This window comes from Salmo salar, chromosome 27, assembly GCF_965601325.2.
Source record: "Salmo salar chromosome 27, fSalSal1, whole genome shotgun sequence".
Taxonomy (NCBI): Eukaryota; Metazoa; Chordata; class Actinopteri; order Salmoniformes; family Salmonidae; genus Salmo; species Salmo salar.
The window spans coordinates 25257191-25280642 of NC_138317.1; the positions used below are offsets into that span (position 1 = coordinate 25257191).

The following is a 23452-nucleotide window of genomic DNA, read 5'->3' on the forward strand; positions in this document are numbered from 1 at the left end:
CACACACACACACACACACACACACACACACTCACTCACTCACTCACTCACTCACTCACTCACTCACTCACTCACTCACTCACTCACTCACTCACTCACTCACTCACTCACTCACTCACTCACTCACTCACTCACTCACTCACTCACTCACTCACTCACTCACTCACTCACTCACTCACTCACTCACTCACTCACTCACTCACTCACAAACTGATGTGATGCTAATTTTACTCTTCTGATGATGTGTGTATGTTGTGTGTGTCCTCTCTCCCAGGTTGCTGCAGCGTATCCAGAGCAGTGAGTCGTACAGGAACTCTAACGCCAGCGGTGTGTGTAACGCTGACACCCAGGGGCTGGTGCCACGCGTCGCCACCCTGCTGGACAAACTACACACCACACGACAACACCTCCACCAGGCCTGGCACATCAGGAAACTGCAGCTGGACCAGTGCTTCCAGCTCCGCCTCTTTGAACAGGATGCTGAGAAGGTACCATGGATGGATGGATGGATGGATGGATGGATGGATGGATGGATGGATGGATGGATGGATGGTAAAGAAAAGAAAAGTTCAACAGTTACTAGTGCTGGTATGATTTGCTGTGTGTGTGAAGGGGGTGTGAATAGTTGTAGTCTAATATACTGATAAATAGGGGATAATAGATGGATCATTTCAGTAAAGTAGACAGATTGCCGTGTTGGACTGCGGTAAGGGCTTGTTGCTAGGACACCGTGGACAGTAGTTGGCTCTGAAAAGCCTGTTAGTTTTCTCTTCTGACACTCAGTCCATCGCTCTTCTCCCCGTGCTTTGTGCATATATATATATAATATATATAATATATATATATATATATATATATATATATACATGCATACACACACACACACACACACACACACACACACACACACACACACACACACGTGCAAGCAAGTGTTTTTGCGCGCTCACATTTCTACATGCACACGTGAAAGCATAGACACTCAACACATACACACATACAGGACACACAAAGATACACCCACAAGCACACTCTACCATCTGTAGCTGTTGGCTGCCTGCCCTTTCCCATCAATAACATGTGTGTGTGACTTTTACAGATGTTTGATTGGATCATGCACAACAAGGGTCTGTTCCTGGCCGGCTACACAGAGATCGGCAACAACCACCCTCACGCCATGGAGCTACAGACTCAACACAACCACTTCGCTATGAACTGCATGGTAAGAACACACAGACCGGAATCAACACACACGCAGACACTGAGCAGCGGGCTATTAGATAACTACAAGCTGTGTCCATACTGGCTTACATAATGGTTATGAATGACTTTAGAGGCATTCTGCAGTTGTTACAGTACATACAGTGCATTCAGAAAGTATTCAGACCCCTTCTCTCGTTCCACATTTTGTTAAAATGGATTAAATTAAATAAAAATCCTCATCAATCTACACACTACCTCATAATGACACAGCGAAAGCAGGTTTTTAGAAATGTTTGCAAATGTATTAAAACAGATACCTTATTTACATAAGTATTCAGACCCTTTGCTATGAGACTCAAAATTGAGCTCTGGTGCATCCTGTTTCCATTGATCATCCTTGAGATGTTTCTACATCTTGATTGGAGTCCACCTGTGGTAAATTCAATTGATTGGACATGATTTGGAAAAGCACACAGCTGTCTATGTAAGGTCCCACAGTTGACGGTGAATGTCAGAGAAAAAACCAAGCCATGAGGTTGAAGGAATTATCCGTCGAGTTCAGAGACAGGATTGTGTTGAGGCACAGATCTGGGGAAGCATACCAAAAAATGGGGTACCTGCAGCATTCAAGGTCCCCAAGAACACAGTGGTCATTCTTAAATGGAAGAAGTTTGGAACCACCAAGACTCTTCCTAGAGCTGGCCGCCTGGCCAAACTGAGACATCGGGAAAAGAAGGGCCTTGTCAGGGAGGTGATCAAGAATCCGATGGTCACTCTTACAGAGCTCCAGAGTTCCTCTGTGGAGATGGGAGAACCTTCCAGAAGGACAATCTTCCAGAAGGACAACCATTTTTGCAGCCCTCCACCAATCAGGCCTTTATGGTAGAGTGGCCAGACGGGAGCCACTTCTCAGTAAAAGGCACATGACAGCTCGCTTGGAGTTTGCCAAAAGGCACTTAAAGGACTCTGACCATGAAAAATAAGATTCTCTGGTCTGATGAAACCAAGATTGAACTCTTTGGCCTGATTGCCAAGCATCACATCTGGAAGAAACCTGGCAACATCCCTACGGTGAAGCATGGTGGTGGCAGCAGCATGCTGTGGGAATGTTTTTCAGTGGCAGGGACTGGGAGGCTAGTCAGGATCGAGGGAAAGATGAATGGAGCAAAGTACAGAGAGATCCTTGATGAAAACCTGCTCCAGAGCGCTTAGGACCTCAGACTGGGGTGAAGGTTCACCTTCCAACAGGACAACGACCCTAAGCACACAGCCAAGACAACGCAGGAGTGGCTTCGGGACAAGTGTCTGAATGTCCTTGAGTGGCCCAGCCAGAGCCCGGACTGGAATCAGATCGAATGTCTCTGTACAGGGCTGAAAATATCTGAGCAGCGATGCTTCCAATCCAACCTGACAGAGCTTGAGAAGATCTGCAGAGAAGAATGGGAGAAACTCCCCAAATACAGGTGTGCCAAGCTTGTAGTGTCATACTCAAGAAGACTCCAGGCTGTAATCGCTGCCAAAGGTGCTTCAACAAAGTACTGAGTAAAGGGTCTGAATACTTATGTAAATGTAATTCTTTTAGTTTTTTATATTTAATACATTTGAAAACAATTCTAAGAACCTGTTTTTGTTTTGTCATTATAGGGTATTGTGTGTAGATTGATGGCGGAAAAAATGTATTTAATACATTTTAAAATAAGGCTGTAACGTAATTTGTTGATAATTTAATACATTTTCTGACATATAAATGAATGATAGAATGCCTTGTTATTGTTTCAACTGCGGATTACCCCTTTAAAGCAGGAGATTAATCTAATGTATTGCCTCAGCTAGATGATGGAAACTGGCACGGACATTTAGCTCTGCACTAAAATCAATACAATCACTCACTCTCTCTCTCTCTGTCTTTCTCTCTCTGTCTCTTCCTTTCAATTTTCTATTTCAATTAAGGGGCTTTATTGGCATGGGAAACATATGTTAACATTGCCAAAGCAAGCGAAGTAGATAATAAACAAAAGTGAAATAAACAATAAAAATGTACAGTAAACATTACACTCACAAAAGTTCCAAAAGAATAAAGACATTTCAAATGTCATATTAAGTCTATATACAGTGTTGTAATGATGTGCAAAAAGTACAAAAGGGTAAATAAATAAACATAAATATAGGTTGTATTTACAATGGTATTTGTTCTTCACTGCCTTTTTGTTGTCTTTTTCTTGTGGCAACAGGTCACAAATCTGTTATTGCTGCACACTGGTATTTCACCCAATGCATATGGGAGTTTATCAAAATTGGATTTGTTTTCAAATTCTTTGTGGGTCTGTGTAGTCTGAGGGGAATATGTGTCTAATATAGTCATACATTTGGCAGGAGGTTAGGAGGTGTCGCTCGGTTTCCACCTCATTTTGTGGGCAGCGTGAACATAGCCTGTCTTCTCTTGAGAGCCAGGTCTGCCTTCGGCGGCCTTTCTCAATAGCAAGGCTATGCTCACTGCGTCTACAAAGCCAAAGCTTTCCTTCATTTGGGGTCAGTCACAGTGGTCAGGTATTCTGCCACTGTGGACTCTCTGTTTAGGGCCAAATAGCATTCTAGTTTGCTCTGTTTTTTTGGTAAATTCTTTCAAATGTGTCAAGTAATTCTCTTTTTGTTTTGTCTCTCTGTCCCCCTCTGGTGTGCACACATACCGTGATTAGTTCAGATGCTCTGAGGCTAGGTCAGTAGGGAGACCATAGGTAGCTATTACAAAGCTGGCATCCTTCCATACTTGCATCACTCAACCCTTTTATTTATGTTCTACCTTCAGAAGAATCACTGTGATCCACTAACATAGATTAATGTCCTTTGCCTGTGAGCTACGTTTTGTTTTGTGTGGTCAAGGCGCTGACTCCAATTCTTTTGTTTTTGGCTTGTTATGAAACATCTGCATATTTATTTGTCTGTTATCTGAATAGCAAAATAAACCAAATCAATCTCTTCCTCTCTCTCCCTCCTTCTCCACCCGGCCCCCTCTCTCTCCCCCATTCCCCTCTCTCTCCCTCCCCCCTTCTCCACCCCGTCCCTCTCTCTCCTCCCCCTCTCTCTCGCTCTCTCTCTCACCCGTCCCCCTCTCTCCCTCCTCCCTTCCTCACCCCGACCCTCTCTCTCTCCCTCCCTCTGTTCCCCACTATCTCCCTCCCCCTTCCCCACCCAGTCCCCCTATTTCTCCATCTCCCCTTCCTCACCCCGTCCCCCTCTCTCTCTCCCCCTGTTCTCCTCTCTCTCCCTCCCTCCTTTGGTTGGAATTGTGTTGCTGTCCTGGGACTCTTTGGGGTCTGTTTGTTTGAACAGAGCCCCAGGACCAGCTTGCTTAGGGAACTCTTCTCCAGGTTCATCTCTCTGTAGGTGATGGCTTTGTTATGGAAGGTTTGGGAATCGCTTCCTTTTAGGTGGTTGTAGGATTTAATGGCTCTTTTCTGGATTTTGATAATTAGCAGGTATCGGCCTAATTCTGCTCTGCATGCGTTATTTGGTGTTTTACATTGTACACAGAGGATATTTTTGCAGAATTCTACATGCGTCTCAATTTGGTGTTTTCCCCATTTTGTGAAGTATTTTTTGCCAGAAATTCCTACAAATGAACTTAAGAAGGCGCACCTGTTAATTGAAAAGCATTCCAGGTGACTACCTCGTGAAGCTGGTTGAGAGAATGCCAAGCGTGTGCAAAGCTGTCATCTAGGCAAAAGGTGGCTATTTGAAGAATCTCAAATATAAAATATATTTTGATTTGTTTAACACGTTTTTGGTTACTACATGATTCCATTTGTGTTATTTCATAGTTTTGACGTCTTCAATATTATTCTACAATGTAGAAAATAGCACAAAATAAAGACAAACCCTTGAATGAGTAGATGTTCCAAAAAATTGTCCGGTAATGTATATGTTGAAAAGGGTGGGGCTTAAGCTGCATCCCTGTCTCACCCCACGGCCCTGTGGAAAGGAATGTGTGTGTTTTTTGTCCATTTTAACACTTGTTGTTTGTGTACATGGATTTAATAATGTTGTATGTTTTTCCCCCAACCTCACTTTCCATCAATTTGTATAGCAGACCCTCATGCCAAATTGAGTCAAGAGCTTTTTTGAAATCAACAAAGCATGAGAAGACTTTGCCTTTGTTTTGGTATGTTTGTTTGTCAATTAAGGTGTGCAGGGTGAATACGTGGTCTGTCCTATGGTAATTTGCTAAAAAGCCAATTTGACATTTGCTCAGTACATTGTTTTCACTGAGGAAATGTACGAGTCTGCTGTTAATGATAATGCAGAGGATTTTCCCAAGTTATTGGGGTCAAATTTGTCTCCACTTTTGTGGATTGGGCTGATCAGTCCTTGGTTCCAAATATTGGGGAAGATGCCAGAGCTAAAGATGATGTTAAAGAGTTTAAGTACAGCCAATTGAATTTTGTGGTCTGTATATTTGATCATTTCATTGAGGATACCATCAATCCCACAGGCCATTTTGGGTTGGAGGGTTTGTATTTTGTCCTGTAGTTCATTCAATGTAATTGGAGAATCCAGTGGGTTCTGGTAGTCTTTAATAGTTGATTCTAAGATTTGTATTAGATCATGTATATGTTTTTGCTGTTTGTTCTTTGTTATAGGGCCAAAAAGATTGGAGAAGTGGTTTACCCATCTCCATTTTGGATAGATACCTCTTTGTGTTGTTGTTTGCTTAGTGTTTTCCAATTTTCCCAGAAGTGGTTAGAGTCTATGGATTCTTCAATTATATTGAGCTGATGTTTGAAGTGCTGTTTCTTCTTTTTCCATAGTGTATTTCTGAATTGTTTTAGTGATTCTCTCTCTCCTCCATCCTCTACAGAACGTGTATGTGAACATCAACAGGATAATGTCAGTGGGTAACAGGCTGTTGGAGTCAGGTCACTATGCCTCGGTGCAGATTAAACAGATCTCAGGTCAGCTGGAAGCGGAGTGGAAAGCCTTTGCTGCTGCCCTGGACGAACGCAGCACACTGCTGGAGATGTCTGCCGCCTTCCACCAGAAATGTGACCAGGTGGGTGGTGGTGGTACACACACTAGCGGTGTGAACATGCTGTATACGCATATCCAGGAACACACACATTCAGGCAAACACACACACACACAGATAATTGATTAGTTTGTTTAATTGCAAATACAGAATCTGGGTGGTTATCTTTCCCAATAGGAATATTCCATATTATTATTTTCATGTTCCACAGTTAAAGAAAGAAAAAAAGTGCGTTTTCCAAGGAACTGAACCATTTCCCATAGATACTACTTCACAAAGCCTCTCTCTCCTCTCTTTGTGTAAGCTGATTGCTCGAGGGCAGACACATGGAGGATACATGCACATGCTCATGCTCATATCCCCTTGTGTGTGTGTGTGTGTGTGTGTGTGTGTGTGTGTGTGTGTGTGTGTGTGTGTGTGTGTGTGTGTGTGTGTGTGTGTGAGTGTGATCGTACAGTGATATTAACATTTGATTAGAATCCTACTGTCTGTTTAATATTCCCACACGAGGCGTCTTTTTAAAACATTTTCCCTGCTATGTCTTCCTCTATTGTCCCATAATGATTGGAATAATTTACAGATTTCTAACCTAGCCATGTGAAATCCAGGTCATCATGGTAGAAGAATTCAGTGAATCTCTGAATAACACAGAATAGAACAGTAGTATATACCTTTTGTTGTGTGTGTGTGTGTGTATAATATGTGTGTGTTTTAAGTTGTTTGCAGTGTATAAATTGTGTGTGTGTGTGTTTATATAATGTGTGGCACCTTAATCGGGGAGGATGGATGGGCTCATAGTAATGGCTGGAACAGAATAAATGAAATGGTAATGGAGTTCACCATTCCATTCACTCCATTCCAGCCATTATTTCGAGGCGCCCTCCTCTCAGCAGCCTCCTGTGATGTACGTATGTGTGTCGTCTCTCTCTACAGTACATGGGTAATGTGGACTCGTGGTGTAAGGCGTGTGGAGAGGTGGATCTACCCTCGGAGCTCCAGGACCTAGAAGATGCTATCCACCACCACCAGGGTCTCTACGAACACATCACTGCTGCCTACTCAGAGGTAAACGGCACTGCTGCATACCCTGAGGTAACATACCTGTGTGTGGGTGTGTGTGAGGTGTCACTAGCAAGTTCTATACCAACACGTGTGTGTGTTTGTATGTATGTGACCACGCCTTCCTCCCTCCCCCTCCCCCAGGTCAGCCAAGACGGTAAGGTCTTATTGGATAAGCTCCAGCGCCCTCTGACCCCGGGGGGAGCTGATTCGCTGACAGCCTCGGCCAACTACAGCAAGGCGGTGCACCACGTGCTGGATGTGATACACGAGGTGCTGCACCACCAGAGACAACTGGAGAATATCTGGCAACACCGCAAAGTCCGCCTGCACCAGAGGCTCCAGCTATGTGTGTTCCAGCAAGACGTACAGCAGGTGTGGACTAGTTCTGTTCCTGTGTGGCTCAGTTGGGAAGAGTTTGGCTCTAGCAACGCCAAGGTTGTTGGTTCAATGCCCGCAGGGATCACATACAGTGCCTTCTGAAAGGTTTAATACCCCTTGACTTATTCCACATTTTGTTGTGTTACAGCCTAAATTCAAAATGGATAAAATATGATTTTTTTCTTCACATTTACACACAATACCACATAATGATAAAGTGAAAGCCTGCTTTTAGAATTGTTTGCAAATGTATTGAACATTAAATACAGAAATATCTAATTTACATAAGTATTCACACCACTGAGTCAATACTTTGTAGAAGCACCTTTGGCAGCGATTACAGCTATGAGTCTTTCTGGGTAAGTCTCTAAGACACTCAGAAACATTCAATGTCATCTTGGTAAGCAACTCCAGTGTATAATTGGCCTTGTGTTTTAGGTTGTTGTCCTGCTGAAAGGTGAATTTGTCTCCCAGTGTATGTTAAAAAGCCCACTGAACCAGGTTTTCCTCTAGGACTTTGCTTGTGCTTAGTGCTATTCCGTTTCTTTTTATCTTAAAAATCTCCCTAGTCCTTGCTGATGACAAGCATAACCATAACATGATGCAGTCACCACCATGCTTGAAAATATGAAGAGTGGTACTCAGTGATGTGTTGTTGGATTTGCCCTAAACATAACTCTTTGTATTCAGGACATAAAGTAAATTACTTTGCCACATTTTTTGCAGTTTTACTTAAGTGCCGTATTGCAAAGAGAATGCATGTTTTGAATTATTTTTATTCTGTACAAGCTTCCTCCTTTTCACTCTGTCATTTAGGTTAGTATTGTGGAGTAACTAACCATCCTCAGTTTTCTTCTATCACAGCCATTAAACTCTGTAACTGTTATTAAGTCACCATTGGCCTCATGGTGAAATCCCTGAGCGGTTTCCTTCCTCTCTGGCAACTGAGTTTGGAAGGACGGCTGTATCTTTGTAGTGTAATTCATAACTTCACCATGCTCAAATATATATATATATATATATATATATATATATATATATATATATATATATATATAATAATGAAAATTTGAAATGTCTTGAGTCATTAAGTATTCAACCCCTTTCTTATGGCAATCCTAAATAAATTCACGAGTAAAAATGTGCTTAACAAGTCACATAATAAGTTGCATGGACTCACTATGTGTGAAATAATAGTGTTTAACATGACTTTTGAATGACTATCTCATCTCTGTACCCCACACATACAGATAATTGTAAGGTCCATCAGTCAAGACGGTAAGGTCTTATTGGATAAGCTCCAGCGCCCTCTGACCCCGGGGGGAGCTGATTCGCATATGTATATGTGTGTGTGTGTGTGTGTGTGTGTGTGTGTAATGTCTGCTTTTTTTTGTTTTACCCATCTACCAATAGGTGCTCCCTGGTCTTTGTGGTTGAATCTGTGTTTGAAATTCAGTACTTGACTGATGGACCTTACAATTATCTGTATGTGTGGGGTACAGAGATGAGATAGTCATGAGATAGTCATTAATTAATTAGTAAAAAAAGTAGGCCAGTGATAAAAAAATTCTAAATAAGTAACAAAACAAAATGTGGATAAAGTCAAGGGGTGTGAATACTTTCTGAAGGTACCGTACATGATAGATATACTAGAAATGTATGGAAACAATCGCTAGTGTCACCCTCATAGCCAAGGTAACTGTTGCCATGGTGACGCTGCTGGCCGGTATTCAGATGAGTGGTATTCTGCCAAGTGGTAGAGGTAGAGAGCGAGGGTTATAGAAAGATCGGAGGAGGGAGAGAGCAGAACAAGGAAGGTGTGAAGAGGGAGAAAGAAACAAGGGAGGGACGGGAGGGTTTCGTTTAGATGGGATACAGCTTTTGTCAAAATAGATTTTTCGTAACAGGTTTAGGAGAACTTACGCAGCAGGTTAGGAGAATTAACATAGCAGGTAAGGAAAAGGTTTAGGGTTAGCTAAAATGCAAAAAAATGCAACTTGACTTCAATTTTACAAAAGCTGTATCCCATCTAGACAGGACCAGACAGGAGGGAACTCGTCCTCTCTGTCATTTCCCTTTGCCTTCTGACTGGAGTAGTATGCTGTTCTGTCTATCAACACTAGAGCTCCCCTAGTGTTGGACTGGCAGCATGACACTCTGCATTTTTCCTGTGGCCCACAGCCTCAACTTCTATGCCACTTAGCTAACTGTGCATGCTTGTGTGTGTGCAGGTTCTGGACTGGATAGAGAACCACGGGGAGGCGTTCCTCAGTAAACACACAGGCGTTGGGAAGTCCCTCCATCGAGCCAGAGCACTACAGAAACGACATGAGGACTTCGAGGAGGTCGCACAGGTAGGATAGAACACCTGTGCTTTTACATTTGTCTCTCTCTTTTCCTCTCTTGGTCTACCTTTCTGACATTTCCCTTTCATCTCTCTATCACATACTCCATCTCTCTGTCACATACAGTACTCCCTCTCTCTGTCACATACAGTACTTCCTCTCTGTCACATACAGTACTTCCTCTCTGTCACATACAGTACTTCCTCTCTCTATCACATACAGTACTTCCTCTCTCTATCACATACAGTACTTCCTCTCTCTATCACATACAGTACTTCCTCTATCACATATAGTACTTCCTCTCTCTATCACATACAGTACTTCCTCTCTCTATCACATACAGTACTTCCTCTCTCTATCACATACAGTACTTCCTCTCTCTATCACATACTCCCTCTCTCTCTTTTCACTAAATATATTCAGTGAAGTTTCTCCCCTCCCTTTCTCTTGTTAACTGTCCTCCCTCTTTCCTTCTCTCTCTCACTCCCCCCCTCTGTCTCTCTCCCCATCCTCTGTCTTTCTCTGTGTAATGGTTTTGTCCCTCCTCCAGAACACCTATACTAACGCTGACAAGCTGCTGGAGGCGGCAGAGCAGCTGGCCCAGACAGGAGAATGTGACCCAGAGGAGATCTACCAGGCAGCCCACCAGCTGGAGGACCGCATCCAGGACTTTGTCAGGAGGGTGGAGCAACGCAAAGTCCTGCTGGACATGTCTGTCGCCTTCCACACACACGTCAAAGAGGTAGAAAGTGTGTGTGGGGGGGGGGGGGTTGTGTTTTGCGGGGGTAGTTCAACATTCTACTGGATTGTGTGTGTGCGACATGCTGGGTAGGTGTGTGTATTAACTCTCTGTCTCTAGCTGTGGACGTGGCTGGAGGAGCTGCAGAAGGAGCTGTTAGATGATGTGTATGCTGAGTCTGTGGAGGCGGTGCAGGACCTGATCAAACGCTTCAGCCAGCAGCAGCAGACCACCCTGCAGGTCACTGTCAACGTCATCAAGGAGGGAGAGGACCTCATCCAGCAGCTCAGGTAGAACACACACTTACAGACACGAGACACACACCCACAGGCTGGGACAAACACACACACTCACAGGGACATGCACGAGACACACACCCACAGGCTGGGACAAACACACACACTCACAGGGACAGACATGAGACACACACTCACAGGGACAGACACGAGACACACACTCACAGGGACAGACACGAGACACACACTCACAGGGACAGACACGAGACACACACTCACAGGGACAGACACGAGACACACTCACAGGGACAGACACGAGACACACACTCACAGGCTGGGACAAACACACACACTCACAGGGACAGACACGAGACACACACCCACAGGCTGGGACAAACACACACACTCACAGGGACAGACACGAGACACACACCCACAGGCTGGGACAAACACACACACTCACAGGGACAGACACGAGACACACACCCACAGGCTGGGACAAATACACACACTCACAGGGACAGACATGCACGTATACACACATACCCACAGACGTGCTAACACAAAATAATTTGGAAGTAACTGAGCAAGATATGAACGTTTCAGAGAGTGGGCAGAAGGTGAGTAGGATGGAATAGACAAGAGGAGGAGAGAGAGAATAACAGTCTCCCATAGTGAACTGGCAGAGGAGAGAGAGAGAACAGCATCCTCTCATAGTGAACTGGCAGAGGAGAGAGAGAATAACAGTCTCCCATAACGAACTGGCAGAGGAGAGAGAGAGAACAGCATCCTCTCATAGTGAACTGGCAGAGGAGAGAGAGAATAACAGTCTCCCATAACGAACTGTCAGAGGAGAGAGAGAGAACAGCATCCTCCCATAGTGAACTGGCAGAGGAGAGAGAGAGAACAGCATCCTTCCATAGTGAACTGGCAGAGGAGAGAGAGAGAACAGCATCCTCCCATAGAGAACTAACAGAGGAGAGAGAGAGAGAGAGAACAACATCCTTCCATAGTGAACTGGCAGAGGAGAGAGAGAGAGAGAACAGCATCTTCCCATAGTGAACTGGCAGAGGAGAGAGAGAGAGAGAGAACAACATCCTTCCACAGTGAACTGGCAGAGGAGAGAGAGAGAGAGAACAGCATCTTCCCATAGTGAACTGGCAGAGGAGAGAGAGAGAGCAGCATCCTCCCATAGTGAACTGGCAGAGGAGAGAGAGAGAGCAGCATCCTCCCATAGTGAACTGGCAGAGGAGAGAGAGAGAGAGAACAACATCCTCCCATAGAGAACTGACAGAGGAGAGAGAGAGAACAGCATCCTTCCATAGTGAACTGGCAAAGGAGAGAGAGAGAACAGCATCCTTCCATAGTGAACTGGCAGAGGAGAGAGAGAGAGCAGCATCCTCCCATAGTGAACTGGCAGAGGAGAGAGAGAACAGCATCTTCCCATAGTGAACTGGCAGAGGAGAGAGAGAGAGCAGCATCCTTCCATAGTGAACTGACAGAGGAGAGAGAGAGAGCAGCATTCTCCCATAGTGAACTGGCAGAGGAGAGAGAGAGAGCAGCATCCTTCCATAGTGAACTGACAGAGGAGAGAGAGAGAGCAGCATTCTCCCATAATGAACTGGCAGAGGAGAGAGAGAGAGCAGCATCCTTCCATAGTGAACTGACAGAGGAGAGAGAGAGAGCAGCATTCTCCCATAGTGAACTGGCAGAGGAGAGAGAGAGCAGCATTCTCCCATAACGAACTGGCAGAGGAGAGAGAGAGAGCAGCATTCTCCCATAACGAACTGGCAGAGGAGAGAGAGAGCAGCATCCTCCCATAACGAACTGGCAGAGGAGAGAGAGAGAGCAGCATTCTCCCATAACGAACTGGCAGAGGAGAGAGAGAGCAGCATCCTCCCATAACGAACTGACAGAGGAGAGAGAGAGAGCAGCATTCTCCCATAGTGAACTGGCAGAGGAGAGAGAGAGCAGCATTCTCCCATAACGAACTGGCAGAGGAGAGAGAGAGAGCAGCATTCTCCCATAACGAACTGGCAGAGGAGAGAGAGAGCAGCATCCTCCCATAACGAACTGGCAGAGGAGAGAGAGAGAGCAGCATCCTTCCATAGTGAACTGACAGAGGAGAGAGAGAGAACAGCATCCTCCCATAACGAACTGGCAGAGGAGAGAGAGAACAGCATCCTCCCATAACAAACTGGCAGAGGAGAGAGAGAGCAGCATTTTCCCATAACGAACTGGCAGAGGAGAGAGAGAGCAGCATTTTCCCTTAACGAACTGGCAGAGGAGAGAGAGAGAACAGCATCCTCCCATAACAAACTGGCAGAGGAGAGAGAGAGCAGCATTTTCCCATAACGAACTGGCAGAGGAGAGAGAGAGCAGCATTTTCCCATAACGAACTGGCAGAGGAGAGAGAGAGCAGCATTCTCCCTTAACGAACTGGCAGAACAGTAGCCTCCCATAGTGAACTGGCAGTTGGGAGAGAGAGAACAGCATTCTCCCATAGCGAACTGGCAGAGGAGAGAGAGAACAGCATCTTCCCATAGATAGCGAACTGGCAGAGGAGAGAGAGAACAGCATCTTCCCATAGATAGCGAACTGGCAGAGGAGAGAGAGAACAGCATCCTCCCATAGATAGCGAACTGGCAGAGGAGAGAGAGAACAGCATCCTCCCATAGATAGCGAACTGGCAGAGGAGAGAGAGAACAGCATCTTCCCATAGATAGCGAACTGGCAGAGGAGAGAGAGAACAGCATCCTCCCATAGATAGCGAACTGGCAGAGGAGAGAGAGAACAGCATCCTCCCATAGATAGCGAACTGGCAGAGGAGAGAGAAAGGGAATTGAGAGATGAGGGAGAGATGAGAAGGAGTAGGAGGTTGACCGTTAGAGAGCTGCATGTATTTGACTGCTCTGACCAGGATTCTGGTTGTATTTATATCGAGTGTGTGGGGTGAGACCTGGCCCTCCTACATACATACACACCACACACACTGAAGCGATCTCTCTCTATGTCTCCATCCCTGGTGTATTCTGTCCTCTGAGTATTGTTACATAATGCTGGTTTCATAACAGTGTGGCTCATTGTGTAACATCCCCCAGGACTCTGCTACAACACTGTGTGTGCTAGAGATTACACGAGTGTGTGTGTGTGTGTGTGTGTGTGTGTGTGTGTGTGTGTGTGTGTGTGTGTGTGTGTGTGTGTGTGTGTGTGTGTGTGTGTGTGTGTGTGTGTGTGTGTGTGTGTGTGTGTGTGTGTGTGTGTGTGTGTTTTATTATGATTGAAGCAGTGCCAGTGAAATTACCGCTGCACCGAATAAGGTGTGTGTGTGTGTGTACGTCCAATGTTGTGTTTTCTTCAATGTGTGTGTGTGTTCTCTCGTGTCTTAGGGACTCTGCTATCTCCAGTAACAAGACTCCCCACAACAGCTCTATAAACCACATAGAGAGTGTCCTACAGCAGCTGGACGAGGCCCAGGCTCAGATGGAGGAGCTGTTTCAGGAGAGGAAGATCAAACTAGAACTCTTCCTGCAGCTACGCATCTTCGAGAGGGATGCCATTGACGTGAGTGTGTGGAAAGTGTGTGTGGCAGACAGAGGTGGTTCCTATAAAGTACCCTTGTCTCGGCTTTAGCTCAGTGAGTAAACGTAGTCTTCAGATGGCCTGATTCATGTCATACATGTGTGGGTATCTTCACCTTGTGTGTGTGTGTGTGTGTGTGTGTGTGTGTGTGTGTGTGTGAGTGTGTGTGTGTGTGTGTGTGTGTGTGTGTGTGTGTGTGTGTGTGTGTGTGTGTGTGTGTGTGTGTGTGTGTGTGTGTGTGTGTGTGTGTCCTCACCTTGTGTGTGTGTGTGTCCTCACATTGTGTGTGTGTGTGTATCCTCACTGTGTGTGTGTGTGTGTATCCTCACCTCTCTCGGTCTTTCTCAGATCGTCTCAGACCTGAAGTATATATATAATATATAATATATCTCACCTATCTCTCTCTCTCTCTCTCTCTCCTCTCCTCTCTCTCTCCCCCCCAGATCGTCTCAGACCTGAAGTCTATATATCTCACCTATTTCTCTCTCTCTCTCTCTCCTCTCTCTCTCTCTCTCTCTCCCTCCCAGATCGTCTCAGACCTGAAGTCTATATATCTCACCTATCTCTCTCTCTCTCTCTCTCTCTCTCTCTCTCTCTCTCTCTCTCTCTCCCCCCCAGATCATCTCAGACCTGGAGTCTATATATCTCACCTATCTCCCTCTCTCTCTCTCTCTCTCTCTCTCTCTCTCTCTCTCTCTCTCTCTCTCTCTCTCTCTCTCTCTCTCTCTCTCTCCCCCCCCCCCCAGATCATCTCAGACCTGGAGTCGATATATCTCACCTATCTCTCTCTCTGTCTCTCTCTCTCCCCTCCAGATCATCTCAGACCTGGAGTCGTGGAACGAGGAGTTGAGTGTTCAGATGAGTGAGTTTGATACAGAGGACCTGACCCTGGCAGAACAGAGACTCCAGCACCATGCTGACAAGGCCCTGACCATGAACAACCTGACCTTTGATGTCATCCACCAGGGACAGGAGCTGCTGCAGTACGTCAACGAAGTACAGGCCTCTGGTGAGTAGCAGTACACACGTGTGTACAACAGAGCTTACATTGTCAGATATGCAGACATACACACACACACACACACACACACACATACACACACACACACACACACACACACCACACACACACACACAGAAAATGAGGTACTGTGGTAGCCCGTTTTGTAGTAGGAGTGGAATGACTTTTGCTCTCTCTCCTTGCCTTTCTCTCCCTGTCCTCTCCCTCCAGGTGTGGAGTTGCTGTGTGACAGGGATGTGGACATGGCTACTCGTGTTCAGGACCTGCTGGAGTTCCTCCATGAGAAGCAGCAGGAGTTGGACGTAGCAGGCGAACAACACAGGAGACACCTGGAGCAGTGTGTACAGCTGCGACACCTACAGGCCGAAGTCAAACAGGTACACACACACACACACACACTCACACGCACGCACGCACACACACACACGCACACACGCACACACACACGCACACACACGGATGACACCAAAACAATCAATTGATACCACATAATTACCTATTAAATACCAGTAGAAATAATACCATAGTAAATATCAGGTAAGTACCAGTGGAAACCATACTAAAATGCTATCCTGATAACTTATATCCTGGTTCCTGGTCTGAGCAGGTCCTGGGCTGGATCCGTAATGGGGAGTCTATGCTGAATGCTGGTCTGATCACAGCCAGTTCTCTACAGGAAGCAGAACAGCTACAGAGAGAACACGAACAGTTCCAGCATGCCATCGAGGTGAGCTCATCACTCCGCGACGCAAAAACCAACACACATCCTTTTTATAGACAATAATATAATAAGTACATGTATAGATTCTCTCTTTATGTTTCTTTCTCTGTACAGTAGCTCTATATCTCTCTAGCCTTGTTTAACCAGCCTGATCTCACAAGCTCAGATTTCACTTCATCTCTCCCACTTTCTCTGGCTTTCCCCCTCCTGTTTAACTTTTCCCCCGCTCATTTCTTTAAACATATCTGATATTCTAGAATGAAACTCTACTATCAGGTGCAACACAGAGCTATAATATTCTAACTCTGTCCTCCACGTAGAAGACCCACCAGAATGCTCTGCAGGTGCAGCAGAAGGCTGAGGCGTTACTCCAGGCCAACCACTATGACATGGACCTGATCAGAGACTGTGCTGAGAACGTAGCGTCCCACTGGCAGCAGCTCATGTTGAAGATGGAGGACAGGCTGAAACTGGTCAACGCCTCTGTAGCCTTCTATAAGACCTCTGAACAGGTAGGGGGCGCTGTGACTGTTATAGTTTATTATGTAATGACAGGTAGGGGGTGCTGTGACTGTTATAGTTATGGTTTATTATGTAATGACAGGTAGGGGGTGCTGTGACTGTTATAGTTATGGTTTATTATGTAATGACAGGTAGGGGGTGCTGTGACTGTTATAGTTATGGTTTATTATGTAATGACAGGTAGGGGGTGCTGTGACTGTTATAATTATGGTTTATTATGTAATGACAGGTGGGGGGGCGCTGTGACTGTTATAGTTATGGTTTATTATGTAATGACAGGTAGGGGGTGCTGTGACTGTTATAGTTATAGTTTATTATGTAATGACAGGTAGGGGGTGCTGTGACTGTTATAGTTATGGTTTATTATGTAATGACAGGTAGGGGGCGCTGTGACTGTTATAGTTATGGTTTATTATGTAATGACAGGTAGGGGGTGCTGTGACTGTTATAGTTATGGTTTATTATGTAATGACAGGTAGGGGGTGCTGTGACTGTTATAGTTATGGTTTATTATGTAATGACAGGTAGGGGGTGCTGTGACTGTTATAGTTATGGTTTATTATGTAATGACAGGTAGGGGGCGCTGTGACTGTTATAGTTATGGTTTATTATGTAATGACAGATAGGGGGTGCTGTGACTGTTATAGTTATGGTTTGTTATGTAATGACAGGTAGGGGGCGCTGTGACTGTTATAGTTATGGTTTATTATGTAATGACAGGTAGGGGGTGCTGTGACTGTTATAGTTATAGTTTATTATGTAATGACAGGTAGGGGGTGCTGTGACTGTTATAGTTATGGTTTATTATGTAATGACAGGTAGGGGGCGCTGTGACTGTTATAGTTATAGTTTATTATTTAATGACAGGTAGAGAGTGCTGTGACTGTTATAGTTATGGTTTGTTATGTAATGACAGGTAGGGGGTGCTGTGACTGTTATAGTTATGGTTTATTATGTAATGACAGGTAGGGGGTGCTGTGACTGTTATAGTTATGGTTTATTATGTAATGACAGGTAGGGGGTGCTGTGACTGTTATAGTTATGGTTTATTATGTAATGACAGGTAGGGGGTGCTGTGACTGTTATAGTTATGGTTTATTATGTAATGACAGGTAGGGGGTGCTGTGACTGTTATAGTTTATTATGTAATGACAGGTAGGGGGTGCTGTGATTGTTATAGTTATAGTTTATTATGTAATGACAGGTAGGGGGTGCTGTGACTGTTATAGTTATGGTTTATTATGTAATGACAGGTAGGGGGTGCTGTGACTGTTATAGTTATGGTTTATTATGTAATGACAGGTAGGGGGTGCTGTGACTGTTAGTAGTTTATTATGTAATGACAGGTAGGGGGTGCTGTGACTGTTATAGTTATGGTTTATTATGTAATGACAGGTAGGGGGTGCTGTGACTGTTATAGTTATGGTTTATTATGTAATGACAGGTAGGGGGTGCTGTGACTGTTATAGTTATGGTTTATTATGTAATGACAGGTAGGGGGTGCTGTGACTGTTATAGTTATGGTTTATTATGTAATGACAGGTAGGGGGCGCTGTGACTGTTATAGTTGTGGTTTATTATGTAATGACAGGTAGGGGGTGCTGTGACTGTTATAGTTGTGGTTTATTATGTAATGACAGGTAGGGGGTGCTGTGACTGTTATAGTTATGGTTTATTATGTAATGACAGGTAGGGGGTGTTGTGACTGTTATAGTTATAGTTTATTATGTAATGACAGGTAGTTGATGTTGTGACTGTTATAATTATGGTTTATTATGTAATGACAGGTAGGGGGTGTTGTGACTGTTATAGTTATGGTTTATTATGTAATGACAGGTAGGGGGCGCTGTGACTGTTATAGTTATGGTTTATTATGTAATGACAGGTAGGGGGTGCTGTGACTGTTATAGTTATGGTTTATTATGTAATGACAGGTAGGGGGTGCTGTGACTGTTATAGTTATGGTTTATTATGTAATGACAGGTAGGGGGTGCTGTGACTGTTATAGTTATGGTTTATTATGTAATGACAGGTAGGGGGTGCTGTGACTGTTATAGTTATGGTTTATTATGTAATGACAGGTAGGGGGTGCTGTGACTGTTATGGTTATGGTTTATTATGTAATGACAGGTAGGGGGTGCTGTGACTGTTATAGTTATGGTTTATTATGTAATGACAGGTAGGGGGTGCTGTGACTGTTATGGTTATGGTTTATTATGTAATGACAGGTAGGGGGTGCTGTGACTGTTATAGTTATGGTTTATTATGTAATGACAGGTAGGGGGTGCTGTGACTGTTATGGTTATGGTTTATTATGTAATGACAGGTAGGGGGTGCTGTGACTGTTATAGTTATGGTTTATTATGTAATGTCAGGTAGGGGGTGCTGTGACTGTTATAGTTATGGTTTATTATGTAATGACAGGTAGGGGGTGCTGTGACTGTTATAGTTATGGTTTATTATGTAATGACAGGTAGGGGGTGTTGTGACTGTTATAGTTATGGTTTATTATGTAATGACAGGTAGGGGGTGCTGTGACTGTTATAGTTATGGTTTATTATGTAATGACAGGTAGGGGGTGCTGTGACTGTTATAGTTATGGTTTATTATGTAATGACAGGTAGGGGGTGCTGTGACTGTTATAGTTATGGTTTATTATGTAATGACAGGTAGGGGGTGCTGTGACTGTTATAGTTATAGTTTATTATGTAATGACAGGTAAGGGGTGCTGTGACTGTTATAGTTATGGTTTATTATGTAATGACAGGTAGGGGGTGCTGTGACTGTTATAGTTATGGTTTATTATGTAATGACAGGTAGTTGATGTTGTGACTGTTATAGTTATGGTTTATTATGTAATGACAGGTAGGGGGTGCTGTGACTGTTATAGTTATGGTTTATTATGTAATGACATGTAGGGGGTGCTGTGACTTTTATAGTTGTGGTTTATTATGTAATGACAGGTAGGGGGTGCTGTGACTGTTATAGTTATGGTTTATTATGTAATGACAGGTAGGGGGTGCTGTGACTGTTATAATTATGGGTTATTATGTAATGACAGGTGGGGGGGTGCTGTGACTGTTATAATTATGGTTTATTATGTAATGACAGGTAGGGGTGCTGTGACTGTTATAGTTATGGTTTATTATGTAATGACAGGTAGGGGGTGTTGTGACTGTTATAGTTATGGTTTATTATGTAATGACAGGTAGGGGGTGCTGTGACTGTTATAGTTATAGTTTATTATGTAATGACAGGTAGGGGGTGCTGTGACTGTTATAGTTATGGTTTATTATGTAATGTCAGGTAGGGGGTGCTGTGACTGTTATAGTTATGGTTTATTATGTAATGACAGGTAGGGGGTGCTGTGACTGTTATAGTTATGGTTTATTATGTAATGACAGGTAGGGGGTGCTGTGACTGTTATCGTTATGGTTTATTATGTAATGACAGGTAGGGGGTGTTGTGACTGTTATAGTTATGGTTTATTATGTAATGACAGATAGGGGGTGCTGTGACTGTTATAGTTATGGTTTATTATGTAATGACAGGTAGAGGGTGCTGTGACTGTTATAGTTATGGTTTATTATGTAATGACAGGTAGGGGGTGTTGTGACTGTTATAGTTATGGTTTATTATGTAATGACAGATAGGGGGTGCTGTGACTGTTATAGTTATGGTTTATTATGTAATGACAGGTAGAGGGTGCTGTGACTGTTATAGTTATGGTTTATTATGTAATGACAGATAGGGGGTGCTGTGACTGTTATAGTTATGGTTTATTATGTAATGACAGGTAGGGGGTGCTGTGACTGTTATAGTTATAGTTTATTATGTAATGACAGGTAGGGGGTGTTGTGACTGTTATCGTTATGGTTTATTATGTAATGACAGGTAGGGGGTGCTGTGACTGTTATAGTTATAGTTTATTATGTAATGACAGGTAGGGGGTGCTGTGACTGTTATAGTTATGGTTTATTATGTAATGACAGGTAGGGGGTGCTGTGACTGTTATAGTTATGGTTTATTATGTAATGACAGGTAGGGGGTGCTGTGACTGTTATAGTTATGGTTTATTATGTAATGACAGGTAGGGGGTGCTGTGACTGTTATAGTTATGGTTTATTATGTAATGACAGGTAGGGGGTGCTGTGACTGTTATAGTTATGGTTTATTATGTAATGACAGGTAGGGGGTGCTGTGACTGTTATAGTTATGGTTTATTATGTAATGACAGGTAGGGGGTGCTGTGACTGTTATAGTTATAGTTTATTATGTAATGACAGGTAGGGGGTGTTGTGACTGTTATCGTTATGGTTTATTATGTAATGACAGGTAGGGGGTGCTGTGACTGTTATAGTTATAGTTTATTATGTAATGACAGGTAGGGGGTGCTGTGACTGTTATAGTTATGGTTTATTATGTAATGACAGGTAGGGGGTGCTGTGACTGTTATAGTTATGGTTTATTATGTAATGACAGGTAGGGGGTGTTGTGACTGTTATAGTTATGGTTTATTATGTAATGACAGGTAGGGGGTGCTGTGACTGTTATAGTTATGGTTTATTATGTAATGACAGGTAGGGGGTGCTGTGACTGTTATCGTTATGGTTTATTATGTAATGACAGGTAGGGGGTGCTGTGACTGTTATAGTTATAGTTTATTATGTAATGACAGGTAGGGGGTGCTGTGACTGTTATAGTTATGGTTTATTATGTAATGACAGGTAGGGGGTGCTGTGACTGTTATAGTTATGGTTTGTTATGTAATGACAGGTAGGGGGTGTTGTGACTGTTATAGTTATGGTTTGTTATGTAATGACAGGTAGTTGATGTTGTGACTGTTATAATTATGGTTTATTATGTAATGACAGGTAGGGGGTGCTGTGACTGTTATAGTTATGGTTTATTATGTAATGACAGGTAGGGGGTGCTGTGACTGTTATAGTTATGGTTTATTATGTAATGACAGGTAGTTGATGTTGTGACTGTTATAATTATGGTTTATTATGTAATGACAGGTAGGGGGTGCTGTGACTGTTATAGTTATGGTTTATTATGTAATGACAGGTAGGGGGTGCTGTGACTGTTATAGTTATGGTTTATTATGTAATGACAGGTAGGGGGTGCTGTGACTGTTATAGTTATGGTTTATTATGTAATGACAGGTAGGGGGTGCTGTGACTGTTATAGTTATGGTTTATTATGTAATGACAGGTAGGGGGTGCTGTGACTGTTATAGTTATGGTTTATTATGTAATGACAGGTAGGGGGTGTTGTGACTGTTATAGTTATGGTTTATTATGTAATGACAGGTAGGGGGTGCTGTGACTGTTATAGTTATGGTTTATTATGTAATGACAGGTAGGGGGTGCTGTGACTGTTATAGTTATGGTTTATTATGTAATGACAGGTAGTTGATGTTGTGACTGTTATAATTATGGTTTATTATGTAATGACAGGTAGGGGGTGCTGTGACTGTTATAGTTATGGTTTATTATGTAATGACAGGTAGGGGGTGCTGTGACTGTTATAGTTATGGTTTATTATGTAATGACAGGTAGGGGGTGCTGTGACTGTTATAGTTGTGGTTTATTATGTAATGACAGGTAGGGGGTGCTGTGACTGTTATAGTTATGGTTTGTTATGTAATGACAGGTAGGGGGTGCTGTGACTGTTATAGTTTATTATTTAATGACAGGTAGGGGGTGCTGTGACTGTTATAGTTTATTATGTAATGACAGGTAGGGGGTGTTGTGACTGTTATAGTTATGGTTTATTATGTAATGACAGGTAGTTGATGTTGTGACTGTTATGGTTTATTATGTAATGACAGGTAGGGGGTGCTGTGACAGTTATAGTTATGGTTTATTATGTAATGACAGGTAGAGGGTGCTGTGACTGTTATAGTTATGGTTTATTATGTAATGACAGGTAGGGGGTGCTGTGACTGTTATAGTTATGGTTTATTATGTAATGACAGGTAGGGGGTGCTGTGACTGTTATAGTTATAGTTTATTATGTAATGACAGGTAGGGGGTGCTGTGACTGTTATAGTTATGGTTTATTATGTAATGACAGGTAGGGGGTGCTGTGACTGTTATAGTTATGGTTTATTATGTAATGACAGGTAGGGGGTGCTGTGACTGTTATAGTTATGGTTTATTATGTAATGACAGGTAGGGGGTGTTGTGACTGTTATAGTTATGGTTTATTATGTAATGACAGGTAGGGGGTGCTGTGACTGTTATCGTTATGGTTTATTATGTAATGACAGGTAGGGGGTGCTGTGACTGTTATAGTTATAGTTTATTATGTAATGACAGGTAGGGGGTGCTGTGACTGTTATAGTTATGGTTTATTATGTAATGACAGGTAGGGGGTGCTGTGACTGTTATAGTTATGGTTTGTTATGTAATGACAGGTAGGGGGTGTTGTGACTGTTATAGTTATGGTTTGTTATGTAATGACAGGTAGTTGATGTTGTGACTGTTATAATTATGGTTTATTATGTAATGACAGGTAGGGGGTGCTGTGACTGTTATAGTTATGGTTTATTATGTAATGACAGGTAGGGGGTGCTGTGACTGTTATAGTTATGGTTTATTATGTAATGACAG

The 23452-nt window shown here is 43.4% G+C and overlaps 1 protein-coding gene across 9 annotated transcripts in view; it reads left to right on the forward strand.

Annotated features, from left to right (window-relative positions):
• The window catches only part of LOC106588786 (triple functional domain protein), a 116595-nt gene that overhangs the window by 52833 nt on the left and 40310 nt on the right, over window positions 1-23452 (forward strand). For 6 of the 9 annotated variants that reach the window (XM_045709540.2, XM_082970131.1, XM_082970132.1 and 3 more), the window contains 13 exons: window positions 275-488; window positions 1100-1222; window positions 6059-6250; window positions 7160-7318; window positions 7430-7660; window positions 9898-10020; window positions 10562-10753; window positions 10871-11040; window positions 14376-14550; window positions 15382-15577; window positions 15800-15966; window positions 16197-16316; window positions 16631-16822. In XM_045709540.2, the coding sequence (XP_045565496.2) occupies window positions 275-488; window positions 1100-1222; window positions 6059-6250; window positions 7160-7318; window positions 7430-7660; window positions 9898-10020; window positions 10562-10753; window positions 10871-11040; window positions 14376-14550; window positions 15382-15577; window positions 15800-15966; window positions 16197-16316; window positions 16631-16822 (2254 nt within the window). The remainder of the gene's footprint in view (window positions 1-274; window positions 489-1099; window positions 1223-6058; window positions 6251-7159; window positions 7319-7429; window positions 7661-9897; window positions 10021-10561; window positions 10754-10870; window positions 11041-14375; window positions 14551-15381; window positions 15578-15799; window positions 15967-16196; window positions 16317-16630; window positions 16823-23452) is intronic. The other 3 variants (XM_082970133.1, XM_082970136.1, XM_082970137.1) reach the window with 1 other exon arrangement.